The sequence below is a fragment of the Phocoena sinus genome, chromosome 4, assembly GCF_008692025.1.
Source record: "Phocoena sinus isolate mPhoSin1 chromosome 4, mPhoSin1.pri, whole genome shotgun sequence".
NCBI lineage: Eukaryota > Metazoa > Chordata > Mammalia > Artiodactyla > Phocoenidae > Phocoena > Phocoena sinus.
This window is the reverse complement of record NC_045766.1, coordinates 74,768,939-74,791,609: the sequence shown is the minus strand read 5'-3', so window position 1 is coordinate 74,791,609 and position 22,671 is coordinate 74,768,939. Positions and strand designations below refer to the sequence as shown.

At 43.9% G+C, this 22,671-nt stretch overlaps 1 protein-coding gene across 10 annotated transcripts in view; it reads left to right on the top strand.

Moving 5' to 3' along the window:
- LOC116752734 (kalirin) overlaps positions 1 to 22,671 on the top strand; it is a 531,375-nt gene that overhangs the window by 329,646 nt on the left and 179,058 nt on the right. For 6 of the 10 annotated variants that reach the window (XM_032629477.1, XM_032629480.1, XM_032629478.1 and 3 more), the window contains exons 11-13: positions 4,680 to 4,871; positions 15,722 to 15,930; positions 19,216 to 19,390. In XM_032629477.1, the coding sequence (XP_032485368.1) occupies positions 4,680 to 4,871; positions 15,722 to 15,930; positions 19,216 to 19,390 (576 nt within the window). The remainder of the gene's footprint in view (positions 1 to 4,679; positions 4,872 to 15,721; positions 15,931 to 19,215; positions 19,391 to 22,671) is intronic. The other 4 variants (XM_032629484.1, XM_032629482.1, XM_032629486.1 and 1 more) reach the window with 1 other exon arrangement.

Genomic DNA, 22,671 nt, shown 5'->3' with positions numbered 1-22,671 from the left:
GAGGGATTGATATCCCCGCACTCATAACCCATTTTCGCAACATCAATTAGGAAATGTCAGCAAGGGGCCAAACCCAAGACAGGGGGTAGGAGGCTGGAGAACCAAAGAATACCTAGGAGCTGCACTCATAGTGAGGTTGGACTCTGGCCCTGGGGCAGAAACTGTTGTTAATTTGGTCAGAAGGTGAGCAGAAGCCTATTGTGATCCTTGCCCAATTTGTGTCGATGACAAGCATCAGTGTATTGCTCTGTTAATACTTTAGTTGGTATTCTGTAAGCACATTCTTGTTTCAAGACTGTGCCAGGAGGTAGGATAAACCAAATGGGATTGAACATGAATTCTAGGATGTGAGGTCTTATACCAAGTAGTTGATGAGGGCCAAGGATTGAATATTAGGATTGGTGGGGATTAATGTATTCTGTAATTATTCATTCCTTCACTAAATTTTTTTTTTTTTTTTTTGCGGTACGCGGGCCTCTCACTGCTGTGGCCTCTCCCGTTGCGGAGCACAGACTCCGGACGCGCAGGCTCAGCGGCCATGGCTCACGGGCCCAGCCGCTCCACGGCATGTGGGATCTTCCCGGACCGGGGCACGAACCCGCGTCCCCTAGCATCGGCAGACGGACTCTCAACCACTGCGCCACCAGGGAAGCCCCCTTCACTAACATTTTATAGAGCACTTATTTGGTGCCAGGCACTAAGGGAAAGATGTGAAAGACTTTACCTGCCCCTAAGTGGATGAGAAAGGCAAACATTTGCATTAGAATATGGCAGGTACCCAGGAGGGAGTTGGCACAGGTCACTCTGGAGCTAAGGGGAGTTCATGTAAGCCAGCCTTGGGAGAGAAGTGGATCTCAGGGTACACTTCCTCAGAGAAGTGACACCTGGGCTGGGCTGGGTCTTAAAGGGTAAGAGTTGGTCGTGTAACAAAAGTGGGGGAAGGACAGCCCAGGCAGAAGCACAGGGGAAGATTCAGTGCTGTGAGTTTCTGGAAGAGTAAGCAATTTGTCTCACAGGCTATTTGTAGGGAAGTGATGTGAGTTGAAGCTGAAGGGAAAAAGCAAGCGTCAGGTGAAGAAGGGCCTCGCACGGCACCCTGAGTTGTTTTACCCCAAAGTCAGTGGGAAGCCCCTGAACAGTTTTACGTGAAAGAGAGATGTGACTGGATCTGGATTTAAGAGGCTCTTTCTGGTCGTGATGGGGAGGAGGGCTGGGTAGCGGGTAGAGCAGGGACCCCAGCTTTTAGTGCTGACCCTGTTGCCCTCCCCCCTGTCTCTCTTGTCCCTCTCTCTATAAAATCTATTACCGCGCTCTTCCCTGCCTTATCCAATGCGATTTCCTGCCACTTTCCGATTTTAGTCAGGTTGGCTCAACTTATCCAGACATGACACGATCATTCCCATCTCTGAATCTTGTTCGTTCAACAGACGTTTAGTAAGTGCCTATTGTATACCAGCCATGGTATCTGGCATGAAGAACCAGAGATGAGTGAGACATGGGACCTGCCTTCAAGGGGTACACAGACCAGTACCTGGGGAGATACCCAGGGAAACACATCATTACCACGAGAATGAGAGCAGCTGTGGTATGGGATAAACAGAGCACAAAGAGAGACAGTCCTGTCCATGAGAGACCTCTCCTTCTCTGCTAAATCCTGCCCATCCTCAGGCTTCTGCCTTCATCTGTGAGAGGCAGGGTAGTGTCTCTAGATGCTATACCCCAGTCATACTTCTCTTCTACCTACAGCTGTCAGTGCTTTCCCATTACCCTGGACCAAAACACCTTAGCATGGCATGCAAGGCCCCTTTTCATCTGATAGGGTAGTTTTGTTTGGAGCTTGGGCTCTGAAGGCAGACAACAAGATTTTAATCTTGTTTCTGTCACTTTTGGGAAATGTGACCTTAGCCAGAAATACTCTTTGCCTCAGTTTCTTTATCTGTAAAATGGGGCTGATGGCTGTATCAACTTCCTAGGGTTATTGTGAAGATTAAACGAGTTAATACATATGGTCCTTGGCATGTGAGAAGTATTCAGTCATTATCGGCTACTATTATTTGGTTTTCACTCATTTTCTTCTTAGCACCTGTATCATGCCAAGAAACGTTAATCCCTAATTATTGTGCTGCTTGCCCCGTTTAATGCGTTGTCACATTATTTCTCTCAAGGGTGATTTTATTCTCCTTTGAGGCAATATACATTGTATATGTATCTGTACTCCTGAGACACCTACAGTGTTGGCTATGTGTTAGGTTGACCAGCCATCCCGATTTTCCCAGGACTGACAGGCTTTCCAGGACACGGGACTTTCAGTGCTAAAACCAGAAAAGTCCTGGGCAAACCAGGACAAGTTATCCACCTTACATGCAGCGGGAACTTCACTTTTGCTTTTTATTTACCTCTTATTGGTCCCAAGCTTAACTTGAAAGCAAGCTTGCTTTGGCTTGGCATAAATTTTTATTTATTGGCTAGAAACTACAAAGTCACAACCTCAGGGGTTTTTTGGGGATTTCTTGAGATTCCCTAAAGTTTAAAGTGAAAGATTTGAAAGATCCTTGAAAAAACTCTCTCCCATCAGCTCTGGGTTTATTTACTAGAAATTGCAGGCAACCCGCTAAGAGGCTTCCTTAACCTGGCCCACAGCCCCAGAGGTCTCCTCCCGCCTATCATTTCCCATCTCTCCTGGCATTTCCATCATGACTCTGAGTACTTCCTTCATTTGCCTTCCAGAATCAATATATTCTTACTTAACTCAGTGGCAAAGCCTCTTTCCTCTCACAAGTATCATCTGTTTCTCCATGAATCCCCCAAGTGGAGCTGAAGGATTTTTCTTCCTTTTCATCCCCACTCCCAGCCCCAGCCCCAGCCCCATCTCACCTGCTCTGGGGACAGTGTTTACCTTGGGCAGTTGCTTGTCAGATGGCATTCCTTAAAGATCCACTAGGGCCTCTCTTGGCATCCCTTGAGGCCATGACAAGTGTTCGCTGCAAGCCTGCTCATCCTCTGCAGTTCCATCAAGAAGCTGGGTCAACAGTCTCTGGGGTCTTCCACCTGGTGTATTAGTGTGCTAGGGCTGCCGTAACAAAGTACCACACACTGGGTGACTTAAACAACAGAAATGTATCGCCTCACAGTTCTGGGTGCTAGAAGTCCAAGAACAAGGTGTCAGCAGGGTTGTTTTTTTCTGAGGGATATGAGGGAGAATCTGTTCCATGCCTCTCTTACCTTCCAGCAGTTTGCTGGTGGGCACTCTTTGGCATTCCTTGGCTTGTAGACACATCCCCCGATCCCTGCCTTCAGCTTCACACGGTGTTCTCCCTGAGCATGTGTCTGTCTCTTCATGTGGCATTCTTTTTTGAAAGACAGTAGTTATATTGAATTAGGGGTCCACCCTACTTCACTATGACTTGATCTTAACTAATTACATCTGCAATAACTGATTCCAAATAAGGGTCCCATTCTGAGGTACTGGGGGTTAGGACTTCACCATGTGAATTTAGAGGGGACACAATTCAACCTTTAACACCCAGGTCTTCAGGTGAATCTAAAGAACTCTATGGGGAGCAGAGGCCACTTCCGATATGTGCAAAGTAAAGCACCATACTGTCATCACTCCAAAATCCATTCTAGTTCTCCACTCACTTTGCGTTCGATCCTGACGGTTTCTGCCGCCGGATTCACACCATCACCAGTAACCACTTGTTCACCATTCTGTAGGTCATTGTGCCGCTATAGGGATATTAAGAAATATAATGTACACCTGAGTCACCAACTCTAATCCAGGGTCTGTCTGGAGATCTTTTTTAAGGGAAGCCTAGTGAGGAAAGTTGTATCCATGGCATACATGTAATAACTGGAATATAGGTATTGCAGAGGCAGTGACTCCATCCTGATGGACAATAGTTACAAGTTGGTTGCCTTTTAAACTGCTCTGGAGGATACAGACAGGGATTGGGGGGAGAGTGTGTGTGAGAGTGAGTGTGTGCATGTGTAAATGTGTGTGTGCATGTGGTAGCTTAAGATAAACAAAATCACCAGACTCATCCCCAACCTTCCTGCGAGCTTTAAGCCTTTGCTGGGAGCACAGGGAGTAGCCTGCATCTCCTCACTCTGGCTGTGGCTGCTTCCTTCTATCGGTTCCCTGAGTTGCTGACCCTTTCCCCTCCAAAGAGATAGCTCCCTTCCAAAAGATAAACACCAGTAGTTACAAGGGACTTGGGGGAAAAGTCGAGCGAGTCTCCCCGTTATCATTTCCCTGGCGTCCTCATATAGAGACCCAGCCGATCTTCGTGGATGAAGTATTTCCAGCTCTGGCAGTTACAGCCTGAGATGTGAGGGCAGTGATGGATCTCCGTAAGGGTAGGGGGTCAGGGCGCGCGGCCAAGGAATGGGGATTCTAGCGTGTCTCCTCGCGTCTTTCCAGGCACGGCCCACCTGGGAGAAATCCCAGGGACGCAGAAGGCACCTAGCTAGCGCCCACTTGTTCCAAGCTGCCACGCAGGCTGCTGGCTTGCCGAGAGGCGGTGGGTGAGCCGGGCGCTGAGCTCCCCCGTGCCAAATCAGGGAGCTCTGGGCTCGGCGCCCACGCCCAGCTCTGGGCAGCCCGGGGTGGGTGCTGGGCGAAGGCGCGAAGCTCGGTTTGTGACTGCAAGTTGACTTTCCCTCACTGTCGTTGCTGGCAGAATACTTACACCAATGCGGACAAGCTCCTAGAAGCGGCAGAGCAGCTGGCTCAGACAGGGGAATGTGACCCGGAGGAGATCTACAAGGCAGCTCGGCATCTGGAGGTGCGCATCCAAGACTTCGTGCGTAGGGTGGAGCAGCGGAAGCTTCTGCTGGACATGTCCGTCTCCTTCCACACTCACACCAAAGAGGTAAGGGCAGCGAGCAGAGGAGGGATGCTGGCTGGGCTGCTTTGTTCCGGCAAAGGTCAGGGCAGTTTCCTAGCCGCCGAGGTCTGCCTGGGGTCCTGGGTGGTCTGGGGATTACTAGCCTCCTAAGGTTGATGATATTAACAATTTGCCCCTGATAACCTGAATTGAGGTCTCTACCAATATGGGGCAAAATTTCCTCCGCATCTCTAGTCAGGAGGGGGCTCGGGAAGGCAGGTGGTTTGGGGAGTCTGTTAGAGCATTTAGTCTGCAGCTGGAGGAATTTGGGGATCCCTGGTATAGAAATAGTCGCCGTAAGAGGCAATATTAGAGGATCAGAGACTCCCTTCCCACCCCACACCCAATTTTTCTTGGTTGCTGTTTCCTGTCAAAAATTAGTCCTGCAGAACTTTGATTATCTCAGCTACCAGCACGGAACATACAGTTTGCAAATCTGTTCTATGTTTTTATTTTATTTTTTTTTAAACAGAGGATGAAATCTTCTTAATGAGGTCTGCCACAGGGTGCTATCAAAGTGAAATGGTCCTCACCTTTCTCATCGTGGAGTGGCAGCCAGTGAAGGAAGGGGGGACTGGGGTGCCTTCCATGCCAGCTGGGCTTAAATCCGGTCCCCGAATCATTCACAAAGTGGAGACAGGAGAGGGGAGGATGGATCACGTTGCATTGTTGGCAGGGCAGAAGGGCCCATAGAGAGGAGGAGGGTTGCAAATGTGCGGTTGCTCTTCGGTTCTGGTTAACACGGGGCACTCTGAGATTGAGGAAGTGGCCAGTGAGGAAGCACGTTTGGCATCTTCTGTAATAACACCCTTGACAGATGAACTCATTATGTGTGTGCGTGCCTGTGTTCCCCCCAGGAATTCATTTTAATGGAGTATTAATTAAAGTTGGATTGTACCCTAGTTAATTAAGTTGATTTTTGATATTTGAAATGCATTGAGAAGCCTGGTTGTTACTCCTTCACAGGCTTTTCTGACACTTTGTAGGAATGAATGCAAATCATTGCAGTGCCTATCAGAGATAAACATGAAAAGATAATGTTTTCTAAACTGCGATTCCCCAGGCAGATGAAGGGCTGGGGAACCCCGTGAAGCTGGCTCTGCTTCCTCTCTGTGAGACCTACGACCACTCTCTGATGAGTATCTGTAGAGCAAGGGGATTAGCTTTAATCCAGGTCTTCCTGCCTGGCTGTCTGCTTGCTTGTGGCTCACCCAGTTCTTGATAATGGTCTCAGAAACTAAAGGCATGTGTATTCTCTTTTAATTATGAGCCTGTGGGTGAGAGAATGGAGTATGAACGAACAGGAGTCATGTTCCTTGTGAGGGCTGTGAGGGTATTGGCTGCCAAGGGAGGTGATGGATGAGGTTAGTTTCCATGGAAGTGCCACTCCTGAAAAGGTGACTGAGGCTCCCAGGAACCCTTTCTAGCGGCATCTCCCACCTTCTGTACATGAAACTAGGAGGCTGGGATCCAGTCAGATCCTGCTGCTACAGAACCCTGTGAGCTTGTGCAAATCACTGTGTCTCTGGCCTTGGGTTGCCTCATCTATAAAATTATGCAGTCGGACTCAATGGCCCTAAGGCCCCTTATGGTTCCAATGTGAATTCAAGATTCCTTTCTTTTTCTTCTCCTCCTCTTCTTCTTTATTTGATACTGATAATAATAATTAATAATAATAATAAATTACGCCTGAGGTGATACAGGTGATTTACCTAGGCTAAAGATTTGGTTTATTGCAAGCACTCGGTGTATATTAGGTAGTAGTCTTTTCTAATTGAGTACCTACTAGTTGTTAGACACATACACCATCTCGTGTAATCCTCATGAGAATCTCATGATAACAGACTTTATTGAACATATTTTCAAATGGGGAAACTAAGGCCCAGAAAAGAACTTGTCTAAGGTTACAGAGCTGCTAGTGCAGCAGAGCCTTGAGCCATCTCCCTAAACTCTGCGCACATGCTCTTACCTGCTACCACACATTCTGTCCTCCTTTTTCCCTCTTGTATCTCCTCCTGTCCTCTGCTCTTCTTTCTTCTCCTTGCTCATTTTTCCTCATTACCATTTCAAACCCCAAAGCAGGGGCTTGACGGGGAGGGTAGCTCTTAGCTGAGAAAAGCAAAGTGTTCCCAGGGCTGGGGGTGCAGCACACAGGAATAGTCGGGGATGCAGTTATCAACCATTGTTTTCCCAGAGAGCTTTCAAACCTTGCTAAGCCTGGGGTCCTATTTAAACCTGAGACTTGTTTTCCCACCGTGGCTCAGTGTATACAACCACAGTCATATCAAATAGTACCAAAGGGAGCAGCACAATACTGGGAGCAGGTGAAGAAAGGGAGAGGGAGCTAAAAGGGATGGGCCCCTACAGTGCGCTTGACTATTTATCTGTCTAGTCGATAGCCATGAGAATTGTCATTTTTTATTCTAATTTTAAAGATCAGAGAAATTAATAATTTGCCCAGGGTCTTGTAGTGAGGATGTCGTAAATGTAGGGACTGATCCCAAATCTGACTCCAAAGCCCATGCTTTTTCTCATTTGCCTTTCATATAAAGGCCAGGAAACAGATACTTGGAGGACTTTTCTCCACCAGGGAATTCATTCAGACAGGAGGCTGTCAGGAAGTAGCATAGTCTCTTTTCTTCGGGACCTCAAAATGTGAGAGAAATTAGGAGCAGTCCTGCCTGGGTGCAAAGGGATGTGTGATTGTGAGGCTCTTTCTATTCAAGAGGTCTGCAACTCTCAGATCATACAGACTCTGACTTTTTTTTTCAGGATGGAAAGAAAAACATCATTTTGAGTGGCTATTGTGGAGGGGATGCTCATGGGGGCCATCCCACAGGACTTTATATCTGCATGTTTTCTCTCAGCTACTTTCCCATCCCCAAACTAGTCTGTCTGAGGCCCCTTTTAGGCAGAGTAGAGAATAAGACGTGTGAATGTATGTACACACTTAGGCATATGTGTTATACACACACCTGTTAAGTACAGCAAGATCTTATATGCCAGGGAGGTCAGATTTCCAGATCTAGATCTTCACTGAGCATGCTGTGTGCCTTTGGGAAAGTTACTTACTCTCTGTTACTTTGTGATAATCATGATGATGACTATTACAAAATTGAGTAGTACAATACTAATACCCATTCTTTTCTCAGCAGAAAACTCCCCCCAAGTTTATTCTTAGAGCATCTCTAATGCAGGGTTAATAAGGAACTTGAGGACTCAACTCAGGCATCATTTTTCCTTGGAATTCTTCCCTGGGGCTTCCAACTTCCCACCCGGACGGGACAGGAGCACTGTGTGCATACCTGCTCAAGATGCTGGGGTCTCACTGAAGTGACTGGAGCTTCCTCGTTAAATTGGAGGTGCTCAGATGGAGCGTACGCATGTGGGTTTAGATGTGTAGATTCAGATCCTACAGTGTATTTCTCCTGCTGTGTCAGATACATAGTGATGCTGAATAAATATTGAATAGGTTTACTTGACAATGAGAAACCAGTCGTTTCTCCTAAAAAAATAAAAAATAAAAAAGGCGGGGGAAGCCCATTCAATTACATGGTTCGTCTACTCCAGTTCTTTGACTTGAACTCTACAGACAGTGAAAACAAAGAAGGGCAGGTGGGGAAATCTGAATTGCCTGTGGGGCCTTTCCTCTAGAGCCTGTATGGCAGGCAGAAATGGATTATTAGGGCAGAAGTCAGCATCCTTGGATGGGCTAATGGAGAGGGAAGTCCTGTAGTTTGCTCTTTCCCTATTCTGTTTAATACCTCTCAGGACACACCACCTCTCAAACCTTGCTAAGTGTGGGTCCTGTGTGATCCGGGTCTGTTAACTCTTGACTCCTTCCTCTTGACTCTATAGGCAAACTTCTGGCATTTTACTCAAGGCAAGATTAGTAGCCAAGTTTACTAGTCTACAAGTCTGTGAGGGAATTTTGAGTTGCTATGGATGGTTTTCTCTCTTACAGTAAATAGAGTGAATATTATTCTATATATTATATATTCAATTATATTCGATTATAATTCAAATATAATTGGCCCTTCCTGATAATATAATATAACATATATATAATATAATATAATATATATTATAATATTCAATTATATAATATATAATCTTCTGCTCAGTTTTGCTAAAGATGTACTCTAATTAGGATCAGAGAGGAAACCGAAGGAAGATATGAAGAAGATATCCTCCAAGCTCATTTCTTCTGCAGATTGAAGAGTCTGCTTGATTCTATTTGCCTGCTTTGTGAATTCTTGGTGACTAACGGAGTCTGGAGGGTTAAAGCCTTCTAACTACTTAATTGCAGTGTTATTAATAACCTTGAATACATTAGAAACCATCTAAATATTCCATGTTAAGTGCCTCATTAAACAAATCATAGTAAATCTATAGAGTGAAATATTATACAGTTATTATAAATCACACTGTCAAAGATCATGAATGGCATGAGAGAGGGCTTGTGGTATAACATATAAAAAACTGTATATCCATCATGGCCTCAATTTTGATCACACACATAGAAAAACGGCTAGAAAGCGGTATACAAAGAAGCTAAGAATGTTATGGGTGATTTAATTTTCCTTTGCATATTTTATTTGTTTTATAAGTTTTCTTCAATGATATTTTCAATTGAAAATCAGAAACAATCTCAATAAATGTTATTTTATAAAAACAAAACTTCCCATCCCTACTTAGAGAGAAGGGCTACATAATAAAGAGACAAACATGTGCTTAGAACCTTCTTAAGTACCCAGAACCTCAGCTATTAATACAAATTGTGCTGAACTTTCAAATGTCTTCTTTTTGCCTGGGGACAAGAGGCCAGCTGGCTGTCTGCTGGTCTGGAGAGCTAGGGGAGGATATAGGGAGAAGCATTTACCCAAGTCCTCATTTTCTTTGTCCAGGGAAAAGGCATTTGTAGCAAGTGTCATCTGCTCTGCAGAGATTGTCCAGACAGAATTCTCTCTTCTTGCTGTGTTTCCATGGAAATGCTGCAGTTGCTGGGTTTTCAAAATATCCATTTTTAGATATTTTTGCAATCATAATATGAGAGTCAAATTAACTAAGGAATGTGGCCAAGATAATCAACCTCAGCTCTTTATTAGGTAGTTTAATTAAATGCCCATTTCCATTTGTTTATAACCCAGTGAAGTCATTCTTTCATGCTGTTTCCTTCTCAAATAGGTACACACACACATACCACAAATGCCACAGACACTCACGTATATACATCTTTCTCTACTCACCCACTGTAGAACCAAAACTGAATCAGTCTTCAAAAGACATAATGGCCTCAAGAACAAAACAGCTTCATCCTCTATTTCAGTTGCTAAACTGATATGGTGTTTATTTAAGAAATAAAAGCTGGTAGTCAATGCCAAAGAAAAATGATTTCTTCAGAATGAGGGAGGGGCGATTCATCCTGTGGAATTGGTGCTCCTTTCTGCATCTCTGGGGGTCAGCCAGTTGTATCAGCACAATGGCTACCAGAGCTGTGCAAATGGTACAACCAATCAGCAGGAGAAGGTGATGGAGTAAAATTACCTCTTTCCTTAACCAGTCATCCCTAAGCCTCATTATCTCTACAAATCTCCTAGTTTCTCCCTTCTTTGTCCCTCCCTGCCCTTTTCAGTTGCCCTTTTCTCAGGCTTCCCACTGTGCAAGCAGAATGGGGTCCATGCGCTGGCCCTTCCTGAACTCACTGGTTTCAGTCTTAGAGCTCACCTTATGTAGGGCATTGAAAGGCTGCCTTAACTCTCCCCCTGCCAAAGTTCTAGAAATTCTCAAATTAGGCTTATTCTTTTGGATGTAGGTATTTTGGGCCACAATTACATGTGTTCTCTGATAGAAAGGGCACATAAAGCCATCTCAGTGTATATATCAACATGGAACAAATAGTTATTACCAAACAGGGAGCAGAACCCTGAAAGAATGGTCCTCGTACAGGTGTGTTTGATCAAGAAGAGAGGATCTGACAATCCTATTTTTATGTTGGCTCCATCTGTAATTTTCCCTTTTTGTAATGTCCATGTCAGATTTGGGGATCAAAGTTATGCTTGTCTCATAAAACAGGTTGGGAAGTAAATATTACGTTTTCCTATTCGGTAGAAAAAATAAAAAAGAAGAGCTGGTCTGGAAATGGGTGAAACAGGAGGTTCTTTCTGGCGAGCAGGTGGGTTGATGGCAAAGGTGCAGTGCTAATATGTTAGACTCTAGATAGGCAGAGGGTTAAGAGGATTATCCTAGGAGAGAGAAAGGAAATGGAAGACAGTAGGAAGAAACATGGCGGCTGCTCCCAAGCTGCCTCACTCACGCCATGATTTCACCTTGTTCTGGCAATGCCTTGTGATAGCTTGAAGTGTGAGATCATTCTGACTCAGTCTCATTGGCTCCTGATAATGAGTAAAGTAATAATAGACGTGGCTCTCTGACTTGTATTCCTTTCGAAGCAGTCTAGGTATGCTCTTCAAGGATAAGTCAGATAGACACATACACAGAAGGAAACCTACAGGAAATTTAGACAGTAGAAAAGTTACAGCCCCAGGAATGGAATATGGATCCTTACTCATAGTTTAGTGACACTGACGTTTACGTTCGTTCACTTTATGCTTCAGAGGTGCTTACAACAAAATTATGAGCATGCGATTTAAGTTCGTTGACACCAGGGGGTGACTGTGTGCACGTTTCTCGGGATTCCCTGTGGCTCCCTACTCAAGCTTTCCAGGTGGTAAATAGTAACTTGGTGGTGCAATTATCCTTGAACTGTTGCTAACTTTTGGTGTCTTGGTGTGAAGGCCGTGATTGCAGTTCTTCAGTTTAGAGAATCATTTCTATTACTACCCTCTTCTTTACCTCAGTTTCTGAAGAGAAACCATAGCATGTTAGAGTTGGAAAGGATTTTAGAGGTAAGTGAGAGAAATCACAAACACACACCTACACACACACACTAATGCACATGCACTTAAGTATGAAGTAATTGAAGTAAAGTAGTTTCCCCATGAGTATAGAACTAGCCAGACAAGGGAAGAATCGAGAATTATCTCCAGTAAATGTCAATTCCATTCAACAACTCCTTTCTCTCTGGGTTGTTTTGTTTTGTTTCTACAGAAGGAAAAATAGAGAAAGATGTCACTAACCCTTTGTCTCTGGTGCTGTAATCCCCTTGCCTTTCTCTGAGTCACATTCCCTAGCAATTTTATTTGACATTTTATCCTCTTGAAGGTAGACTGGCCCCTTCCTTTCCTCATCAGGCTGCTGACCACTGGGCTGAGCGGCATCTAATGTTGTACTTGATTGTTTATCTCTTAGCTGATTTTCCTTAGCAGTAGGTTTTAATCTACCTTAGACAAGAGTTTCTTTATAATATAGTAGACTATACGGCCAGAAATCTGAGAAATCAACTTCAATTCATTAATCAGAGAATTTTGGTGGGGAGGACACAGTTTTTAAATGATATTGACTCCTGAGGTCAGTGTATTATCGGACGTACCCAATCTTTCTCTAGTCTTTTTGTTTGTAACACTGACACCTCATCTTTGGCCAGTTTGGTCTTTGACTGTCCCTACAATTTAGCTGCATGACCACCAGGCAGAGGGAGTGTCGTGAGTCATGGTGGAAAGAGAACAATGCTGACTTTCTTCCCTAGACCTACACCAGAGGTGTTCAAGTTTTTGTTAAAGAGGGGGGGAAAAAGGAACTCCAAGCTGTGAAGCCATTAAAATAGCTTAAGGATGGTACTGAGAATAAAATTATCCTAAATAAAATAAAATCCTCAAGATTTCCGTAAGCCTCTGTCCTCTGTCTCTTATTCCTGTAACGGGAGTGCCAGCCTCATCCTGAGCAGTCTTCCATCTCAGTGCCTGTCCTCCGTTGACACATTGAGTTTATTTTTCTTAAGTGCCCTGCTTCCCGTCCACAATTTTAATCTCTCTCTCTCTTCACATAGTCTTTTCTTTTCTTGCTTTTTTTTAAAAGAAATATCTAGACTTTTCAGTCTCTAGGCTTTCTTTAGATATCCCAGGACAAAGCTGCAAAAACAGAAAAGAGGGGCCCAGCTCATCCTAGCATATTTGAAAGACCAAATCCAGTATTGATCTTGTGCCAATTTCAAAATGAAGGAGTATTTCAAACTTTCCCTCTGTCTTCTAGTGGGAACTAGAGGTGGCTTGCATGAAAAATACCTTTTAAATATAATAATATCTAGCACTTGCATATAGCACTTACTATATGCCAGGCACTGTTTCTAAGTGATATAATACATCTGTGTGAGGATGTCTGTGTGTGTGTGTACAAATAAATACATATGTGTATATATTTATTGGTATATATATAAGTTATATAAATGTAGAGTGTGTATATATATCTGCATACACACACATATATCTCACTTATTTGTATGTATATGCACACAGACATAACACACACATATATATCAACTTATTAGTAATCTTTACAACTCTGTGGGTGTAAGAACTATTACTGTTCCCATTTTATTGACAAGGGAAACAGAGGTGCAAAGACGGTAGGTTACTTACTCAAGGTTATATAGGAAATATGTGGTAGAACTGAGGTTTGAAACCCTTTTTTTATTTCCTTCTTTCTTTCTTTTCTTTTCTTTCTTTCTTTCACTTTTTTAATTGAAGTATAGTTGATTTACAATGTTGTGTGGGGTCTGAAACTCTTAACTACTATATCGCCTCTCTATACAATAATTTTTCAGAGATTCCGTTATCTCATACCCAAGGACTTCAGCACATCTGGAAAATGGTTTTGCTCTAGGCAAAATGACAGCCAGAAAGTCTGAAGTAATTTTAAGTTATAGTGACCAATATCCTGAACTTCCTAATTTCATACTGGTTTGAAATGTATACATTCATACCTGTAAGAATATGTATCCCAGCTTAAATGGTCTGGAAAACTTGTTTTGTGTTTTACAACAAAAACTTATTTGTAAAGAAAATAAACTGAATTAATTACAACCAGACACAAGCTACTAAATGACAGGAACACTGAAAAATAATAATTCGTATTCCTTATAGCTATCATCACAATGTTATAGGCTTATTGATAATGCTATTTGTTTATTTAAAGCATTGATAATAAGTAAATAATTTATTTTTCATAATCTTTGAAGTGAGCGGGCAAATCTTATTCTTCCCATTTTGTAGATTAGGAAACTGAGGCTCTGAGAGGTTTTCGCCTGTCCAAAAAGAACATTCTTTATACCCCATTATTTGCTACCTCGAGGACTCGTTAATCTTGTGAACTCAACCTCTTCTGCCACACTCAGGGCCTTTCCTCTCTAAAGAACAAAGAATAACTTGTCCAAGATCTGAAGACTATTTTTGTCTCTCTTTATTGTCTCTTTTTTAATGCCTTGTTCCAAAGGCCATACCATGATTTATCATACTGAGAACCAACAAGATGAAATAGTATTCTTAAGGTGAATATTTATCCATGGTTTTTTGTGGGGTTTTTTTGTTGTTGTTTTTTTGTTTTTTTGGGATACGCGGGCCTCTCACTGCTGTGGCCTCTCCCACTGCGGAGCACAGGCTCCGGACACGCAGGCCCAGCGGCCAAGGCCCATGGACCCAGTCCCTCCGCGGCATGTGGGATCCTCCCAGACCGGGGCACGAACCTGTGTCCCCTGCATCGGCAGGTGGACTCTCAACCACTGCACCACCAGGAAAGCCCTATCCATGTTTTTAACATGGGAGACTTACAGAATGTTAGAACCATAAGGTAACTAACCATTTTATTTTATGCTCTCCCCAGCCTATTTTACACACGAAGTCTTGGAGAGCAAAGGGTATAGTGATTTACTCAAAGGCACCACAAGTTATAGGAAGAACAGAGGCCACAATCCACATCTCCTGGCTCCTTCTATGAATTTTTTCTCTCTACTGGCTTTTCTCCTGGTAGAGCCATGAGCTTATCTTTCCTGCTAGTCAAGTGAAGGTTCCTTGTTTCTAAGCAAACATCAGACTCATCTTTCCCTCTACAATTCATGCAAATGCTCAGTGAGAGCAGTTAGAAGAGGAGCACTGTGGCGGGCCACTGGAGATCTATTTTCAGTATGAGGAAGAGCTATTAATAAATGAATTTTCAGTAATTCAATTAAACTCCATCATTTTCAGTACTTATTCCATTCAAAATGCTATACTTAGCTCTTTTAAAGTTGTCTGACCAGTAATATCATCCTGACTGCATTTCATCATCTTGAATATCATGGGAGAAATGTCTCATAGTTACATTGAAATTAAGATAAGCTACGTCTTTAGCATTCAACTTTCTAACCAACCAAGCAATCCTGAAAAGAACAAAATAATTTAGCATAGCACATATTTTCTTAATTAATCTTCACTTGGTTCTTACTGAGTGTCACATTCTTTCTTACATATTTGTAAAATCATGATACATTTCTAGGAATCAGCATCTAGCTACCTGGAGGAAGTATACAGAGCTGTCCTTTATGAAAGATGAAATAATATTTGTCCATCACCAGTTTCCTGTTCTTCCCAGTCGCTCAAAAATGAGTGAGCTTCCTGCTCTAAGACCACAGTTTCCCTAAACCACTGGGAAGTAAGGCTGAGGGTGGTTCCTGTCCTTCAGGAATGCCAGCACTAATGGAGTAAACTTAACAGAGATGCGTAGTGAATACAAATATAGAAATGTAAACTGACCCGTAGGGGTGCTGATTAGAAGGACAGTCTGATACCGCACTGACTGGTTGAGGGTAGGTTGGGTGACCTCAGTTCCACACTCTTGCCTTTAACCCCAGCCCTGGCCTCTCCCACGTGCCCTGAGTGGAGTCTCTGCTCTCTCCCCCGCAGCTGTGGACATGGATGGAAGACCTTCAGAAGGAGATGCTGGAGGATGTCTGTGCAGACTCAGTGGATGCGGTCCAGGAACTGATCAAGCAGTTCCAGCAGCAGCAGACCGCTACTCTGGATGCCACACTCAACGTCATCAAGGAGGGCGAAGACCTTATCCAGCAGCTCAGGTCAGCGCCTCCCTCCCTGGGGGAGCCCAGCGAGGCCAGGTCAGCATGGGCAGTGCTTTCCAGTGGGAAATGCCTCGGACTAGACGCGAGATAAGTCATCATGTTCTGGTCTTGGCTCAGCCACAGCCAGCTTTGTGGTCTTGTGTGAGCTTTGGTTTCTCCATCTGTCAGATATAAAAATGCCTGCACCACACCCAACTTGAATTTAGAGTGGAAGAGTCAGTGGAAAAGCTCTGATGTTTCAAAGCATTATGTATCATTGAAGACATTATTCAGCGATCAATAAGTAATATAAATACAACAAAAATTTAAATAAATAGTATCTTCATTAAGAATGATGGCATATTTGGTCATGTGGAGAAATAGCCATTATGGAATATAGTGTTATTTGGCACCTGTTCTCAGGCTGCCTCTGAATTCTAGTGCTCCAGTTGGTGAAATGTAACCCCAAATGGTTGCCTTTGGCCTTGTTAGAATGTAGGGAGTGTGTGATGTGTCCCACTCTGCTCTCCACTTACCCACATATGACCTTTCCACCATTCCTTGCTGCCCAGAAAATAAAACTCCTTCTCTATTGCCCTAAACAAAAATAACTAAGAAGGGATCTTAGAAAATCCTACCTGATACCTTATATTCATTTAGAATCATCCACACCATTGCCTCCTTTCTGTTGGCATCAGTGTCTAGTTTCCTGTCCCTGTCAAGGGCATTGGCTCCTCGGGTAAAGTGTCATGAGGCCTTGAGCAAGCCCTCAGCAACCAGCCCTATGCCCAGGTGCTGTGTAAATAGGATTTGATGGTGCTGATGATGTCTGCCTGCGGGGACTTGTTTGTATCCTCAAATCACTGAATGCCGGGACCTCTGCCAGCTCTGGACAGAAATAATCTCGTCAACAAGTCCCAGAACAGTCCTGGAGCCAGAGGGCATTACTTCAGTTGGAGAGGGCTTCCCCACCACCCCATACCAGTTGTCCAATTAAATAAACAATGAGAGCTTACCTTAAGATGGCCCTGGCATGTTTTTCTGTTGGAGTAATCATTTCTGTTCCAGACATGCACATGAGATGTTCTGAGTCCTCTTTTGCATACCAACGAGACAGCCTCTTTCCCTTCTTCCCCCAATTCACCGTCATGAATATATAATATGTGACAGTTTTGTCTGCCTACCTAGGAAACTCCGCTGTTACTTGCTTCTGAAGAAAATTCCAAATAGTAGGCAGCCACTTAACCTCTCTGGGCCTCAGCTGCTTTGTCTGTGTGATTAAGGGGTTCACTCTAGGAGCTTGTCAGCTCTAGAATTACGTGATGGCTTTTACATTTTCTCTCCAAGTACTTTTCACAAGCTTGGCTAGCCTCTCTGTGGGGCTGGGTCTGTGGAGCTGCCACTCGCTCTTATCCCCTGCCAACCTTGCACCATACCTGAGAGCTGAAGGCTACTCAGTGACGGTAAAGGCAACGAAGTTGCTGATACCTGTCCTACAAGTTTAAGTTCCACGGACTTCAGAGAGGACCATAGGCGTGTGACAAGAACCACTGGCAACTGTTCGTCCCCCCACCAGTCTGATGCTAGCCTGGACTCCCCTCCCTGATATCAAGACCAGTCAAAGAAAAAAAGCAAACGATGCCTAGTGGACATCGGCAGGCTGCCTCACACATACCAGTGCACACATCATCCCTAGGCCTCCACGACTCCTCTGGCACTGATCACCGAAGCACCTAAGGTGGTTTTTATATCATCTCCGTGATTCCTAGTGAATGTGACACTGACAGAGATGCTGAACAAAGTGACCAGAAATCGTCCTCTTCCTTCTGGAAGCTGGGTGATAGAGAAAGACTGAGGGGAGCTGTCAGAAAGAATAGTTATATCCGCCCTCCTTAGCAAGTGCGTAATACACAGTGTTGAGTACTCCTCTTGAGTTCTTTTCGTAGTTGGGGGAAGCTGTGCAGTAATGGGCTTTCATGCCCAAATAGGTCAGGGTGAGAAGGGAGGGATCAGAAGCTCTCTAGATGACAGAAAAGGAGGCTCCTGACAAACTGGCTTTATGCTGCGTCTAGAAACCATGTGAGCTCAGATACCATTGCTTCTGAGACAAACACAGGCCAGAGGGACCTGGTTTTCAGAAAGGCTGCTGATGAGACCATTCAAAACTAATGATTTTCCCCTCTGACTTCTTAAACTGTGTCAGAAACTAAGGTATCATGAGATAATGAATGTGCTTGTTTATTTCAAGTTTTAGGGCTCTAGCTTACTCAGTCAAGGCCCTGTAGAATCTGAACTTCTTGAACTCCGCAGTTTTCCTATTATAATGGACTCTGGAGGTGTCACCACCACCTCAATTGTCTAAGCAGATCAATACGTTTATCTCTTGGCTCCCTCTATGGCATGCCACCTCCCCTGGCTTCTTTTGTACAGACCCTCTCTGCTCAGAAAGCCCACCCCTCTCATCTACAGCTCATCCTTTTCTTCTAACATCCAATTCTGGGCTCATCCTCTCTGAAGCCTTTGTTGGTTGTCCAGCCTCTTGCGCCCTAGCTTCTACTCCACAGCTGGACCCATCTCCAGTCAGCACCTGACACCTCACAGTCCTTTCAGGATTAACAGTCATTCATACAGCACGTTCCTGGTCACAGAGCACGGTTACACATGCCATCTTCTTTAACAGCAAACTGTGCTGTGAGTAGGGAAGGGATTATTAAGCCCACTTTACAGGAGGCAGCTGGGCCTCAGGGAGGTGATTTCCCAAGGTCACCAGCCCATATATATCAGAGGGAGACTTAAGCCAGGCTTGCAGCCTCCAGACCCCAAGCTTTCCTAAGTATAGCTTGAAGCCTGTGTAATAACACGAGCCCATAACTTTGGCATGGACTTAACGAAGGGGATGAATAATTTTGGCAGCCATGATCTCATTTTAACCATGATCCTGTGAGGTAAAACTAGGAAGGATTTTTTTTTTTACATATGCCTTAATTTATCTAACCTTATGTATTGTGATATGTGTATTTGTGTATATGTGTCTTGAAATATGTATATATTAGACTACATATATGTGTGGAGCCATTCTATTTCTGTAACATTTGTGGAGCCCTTTTGCATGCATTATTTCATTTGATCCTGTCATGATTCTGTCTGGACAGCAGCAAGCCGTAGAGCTATAGTGCTATGAACCCCAAAGAGGGTACAGTAGCTTTGGCTCACCTACTGAGCAGACAGTGCCAGGCTCACAGTAGATTCCCGTCCCCCTCACTCAGACGAGGAAGGCTCCCTGCTCCTCTGTCACTGTGAACATGTCAAGGCCTCTCCCTTCTCTCCCCGGCTCTGCCACAGGGACTCGGCTGTGTCCAGCAACAAGACGCCCCACAGTAGCTCCATCAGCCACATCGAGTCGGTGCTGCAGCAGCTCGACGACGCCCAGGTGCAGATGGAGGAGCTGTTCCATGAGCGAAAGATCAAGCTGGACATCTTCCTGCAGCTGCGCATCTTTGAGCAGTACACCATTGAGGTACAGGTGGGGAGGAGGTGCTGGGCAGGTGAGGTGGCCGAGGGCAGTGCCCCCGGAACTGGAAGGACTGCTGCACAGTAGCCTAAGGGGATTGGAGGGGATTATGCATCCTGATACGTTTCTGGAAATCAGCAAATTCACGTTCCACCGTGTTGGATTCCTTCCAGTCCCCCTCACCCAGGCTGCCAAGCAGAGCCCCTCTCCTCGCTGTCTGTCTGGGATTACTCCATTGAGAAGTGTTTTGTTGGCTTGCATTGGACTCCTACTTGGCACTTTGGTTCCTGGCAGACCGTGGAGTTGGCTGTTTGGCGACTGAGGCAGACTTGTTGGATTCTATAGCTTCATGAGTAGGAAGGTGATAAAATTAGGTGGTCTCCTCAGCTGGTAACTGTAGATCAGGGATTAGATGGACTCACACAGCAGCCAGGAATTCAGGAGACACAGGAAAGAAGACCCGAATCCTCAGTTTGCTTTCTGCTTATTAAGAAAGTAAAGCACATGTGGAGGACATTTGCTGGTTCATTTCATTGACTCCTCACTTCATTCTGGGAAGGTCAGAATCCGCTGTTTTGGTATATTTATGTCCTCTTTGTGGTGCCTATTAATACTGTCTGCCCCACATAATATCCACCTTTTATTATCTTCTGCTTTGACACAGTAACTAAAGCCAGGCCAGTAGGGTTTCTGGGGTGTGAAAAGTATTCAACACCTATGGCGCTTTGTCCTTTTCAGGGATGGCAAAGGGTTAAATTAAAAGCTATATCTTCTCTTTGCTCCTGGCTGGTGTGTTGTGAAGGAAAACTAGTTATCCCTCTACCATTCATTAAAACTTTACTTTGCATTCCAACCATCTCCTCCTAGTTGGGACTTCTGGGGGTCTGGGATTGATCTTCCCAACAATATCTGTGGAAACTTCTGTGGAACTGGTTTGGAAGGAAAATTATTATTTTTTCAAATGTTGTATGCTCCAATATCCCAATGCCAATGTCATTCGCAATCCCACGCAGGACCAGGAAACTGTCCTGGCAACAGAAGCCGTCTTCTTCAATCCTGAGACCAAAAATGTTTATAATGAGAATCAGAAATGTAAAAACAAACAAAAAGCAGTCCTAAAGCAATCCTTCCTATCCCTGACTCTCTTATGACCTTTCCCTTCTTCACTGCTATCCTGACTTCCTGGAAGCCACTGCAGCTTTTTTGCTTAAAGATGTCATGTTCTAAAAGGTGCTTTCTGGACAGTTTCTGAAACAAAGGAAAAGATAAGTCTTTAAATTTAGATCTCGATTATCCTTCCAACTCATTCCATAGCTTCAAGTAAATTTATTTATATTTCTTATTTATAATTTATCTTGAATCTACACTCAAAGGGATTCCAGGTGGCAGACAGTATTAAAACATGTATTGAAAGAACAATGAAAATGCCAGTGGAAAATTAGAGACGTTGGTATGCAGAAAGGAATGAAAGCGGGGTGACAAAGGTAATAAAGAAAGGAAAGAGGGGGCGTGAGTTATTATTCTTTGGTAGTTGGGAGTGAGACTCACCGAAATAAACAGAGGTAATGTTTGGTTGCAGCAGTGTTGGCTGCAGGCCTTCCCATGGTCTTCACCCACCGAGAGTGAATATATCCATGGGAGAATTATGTTAGCAGGTGTGGGGATTTGACTGTTGTATTCTTTATCTACTCTCCTGTCATTCCAGGTCTACATCAAAAAATGCTTAAGGGGGAGGAAATAACCTGAGGGTTTGGATGTTTAAGCTTTATTTGATGAAATGGCTGTGGTTTTGAGGTCTGCGTTGCTGGTTTATTTCCAGAACGGGTCAGTTAGCTTCACTTTGCCATTTGAACTGTACCCCTGACATCAGCCAGGGGCATCACTCCGGTGTGTTTGCCTGCAGTAATTCTGGGAAAATCCATTTCCAATCCAAAGCATATGTAAAAAGATATTCTTTTTTTTTAAAAAAAGTTGATTGTAAATCAAATACTTTAAAATTGGATCCTATTTAAATGTTGCAGTAGAAGAGTTTGATATTTAAATTGTAGGATTTGCGTTTCTCAGCCTCTGTTTGTATAAATGTTTCCCCGCCCACCCTGACAACAACTTGGACAGCTTGGTATGCAGCAAACCAGAGAAGTAGGGAAGTAGTATGAGGGTCTAATAAAATGAGGGAGATAAACATAATAAACAGACCAAATGAGGGAGTTAAAAATGAGGGTGAGAAAAATTTAGTTCCGCACCCAGCTTTTAGAGGGCGTCTTGTTCCCCATTTCGGGTGTGGCCCAAACTTAGGGAAATGCTGCGTTTCATCTTAGACAGAAATGGAAATCCTGCCAAACCTATGGAAAATTTCTCCTTCAAGTCAGATCGTCAGAAGTTATTTTTGAGGGTGATGAGATTATTTCAAATACCAGCTAGGGTTTCACTATGAGGATGAAGGGCAAACTTCTAGAGAAGATTCAGAGTGTGAAACTGAGGGTGGTTTCTGTAATGAGAGCCACGCTGGAGCTGATATAAGCCAGGGCAGAGGCTGTCACTGCAGGACCTACAGCTATGGTTTCCTTTCCTAAAGGAAGGCATTTGATGGGCATACTCGGAATTCCTAGGGATTACTGAAAACCAGAGCTGACCTGCTCCCCTGACATTTGGGTAATCTAAGTGTGACTCCTTAACCATGTCACTGATGGCTGGCACGGGCTAATTAATTTTAAAATTAAGGTAACACACGAGTTGCGGCACCAGTCTCGTTTTACTTAATTATATGGCTTCCAGAGTATACCTGGGATGGGGTCAGGAGGTACGCCCACTGAGAGTGAAACTTATCCCAGATGTATTAGGCAAATGTTCAGAAACCAGGACTGCAGCTGCATTCCTGACACTCCTTCTTAGACTCCCTGGAGACTAGATGAAGTGACCCATAGGGGAACGTGATGCTCTTTTAAAGTTTTTTCCCTGTAAGTTCAGCATCCTATGAAAGATGAGTTATAGGAAACAGTTGTAATGGAAGAGGCACTTCACCAAATGCAAATAATGTTTATTTTGTGGTGGTAAGAATATGGATAATTTCTTCTTGTTTTTGAGAACTGCGTGCATTTCACCTTTTCTACAATTAATCAGAAAGAAATAAAATATTTTTAGAAGCAGGGACAGGACAGTGGTCTCCAAACTCTTTAGATTAGCCACTCTCTCAATAAAATATTTTTGAACTTGCAACCCCCTATATATGCATCCATATTAATTTATTAATTAGATATGTGTTATACTATCACTGATAAGCTCAAAAT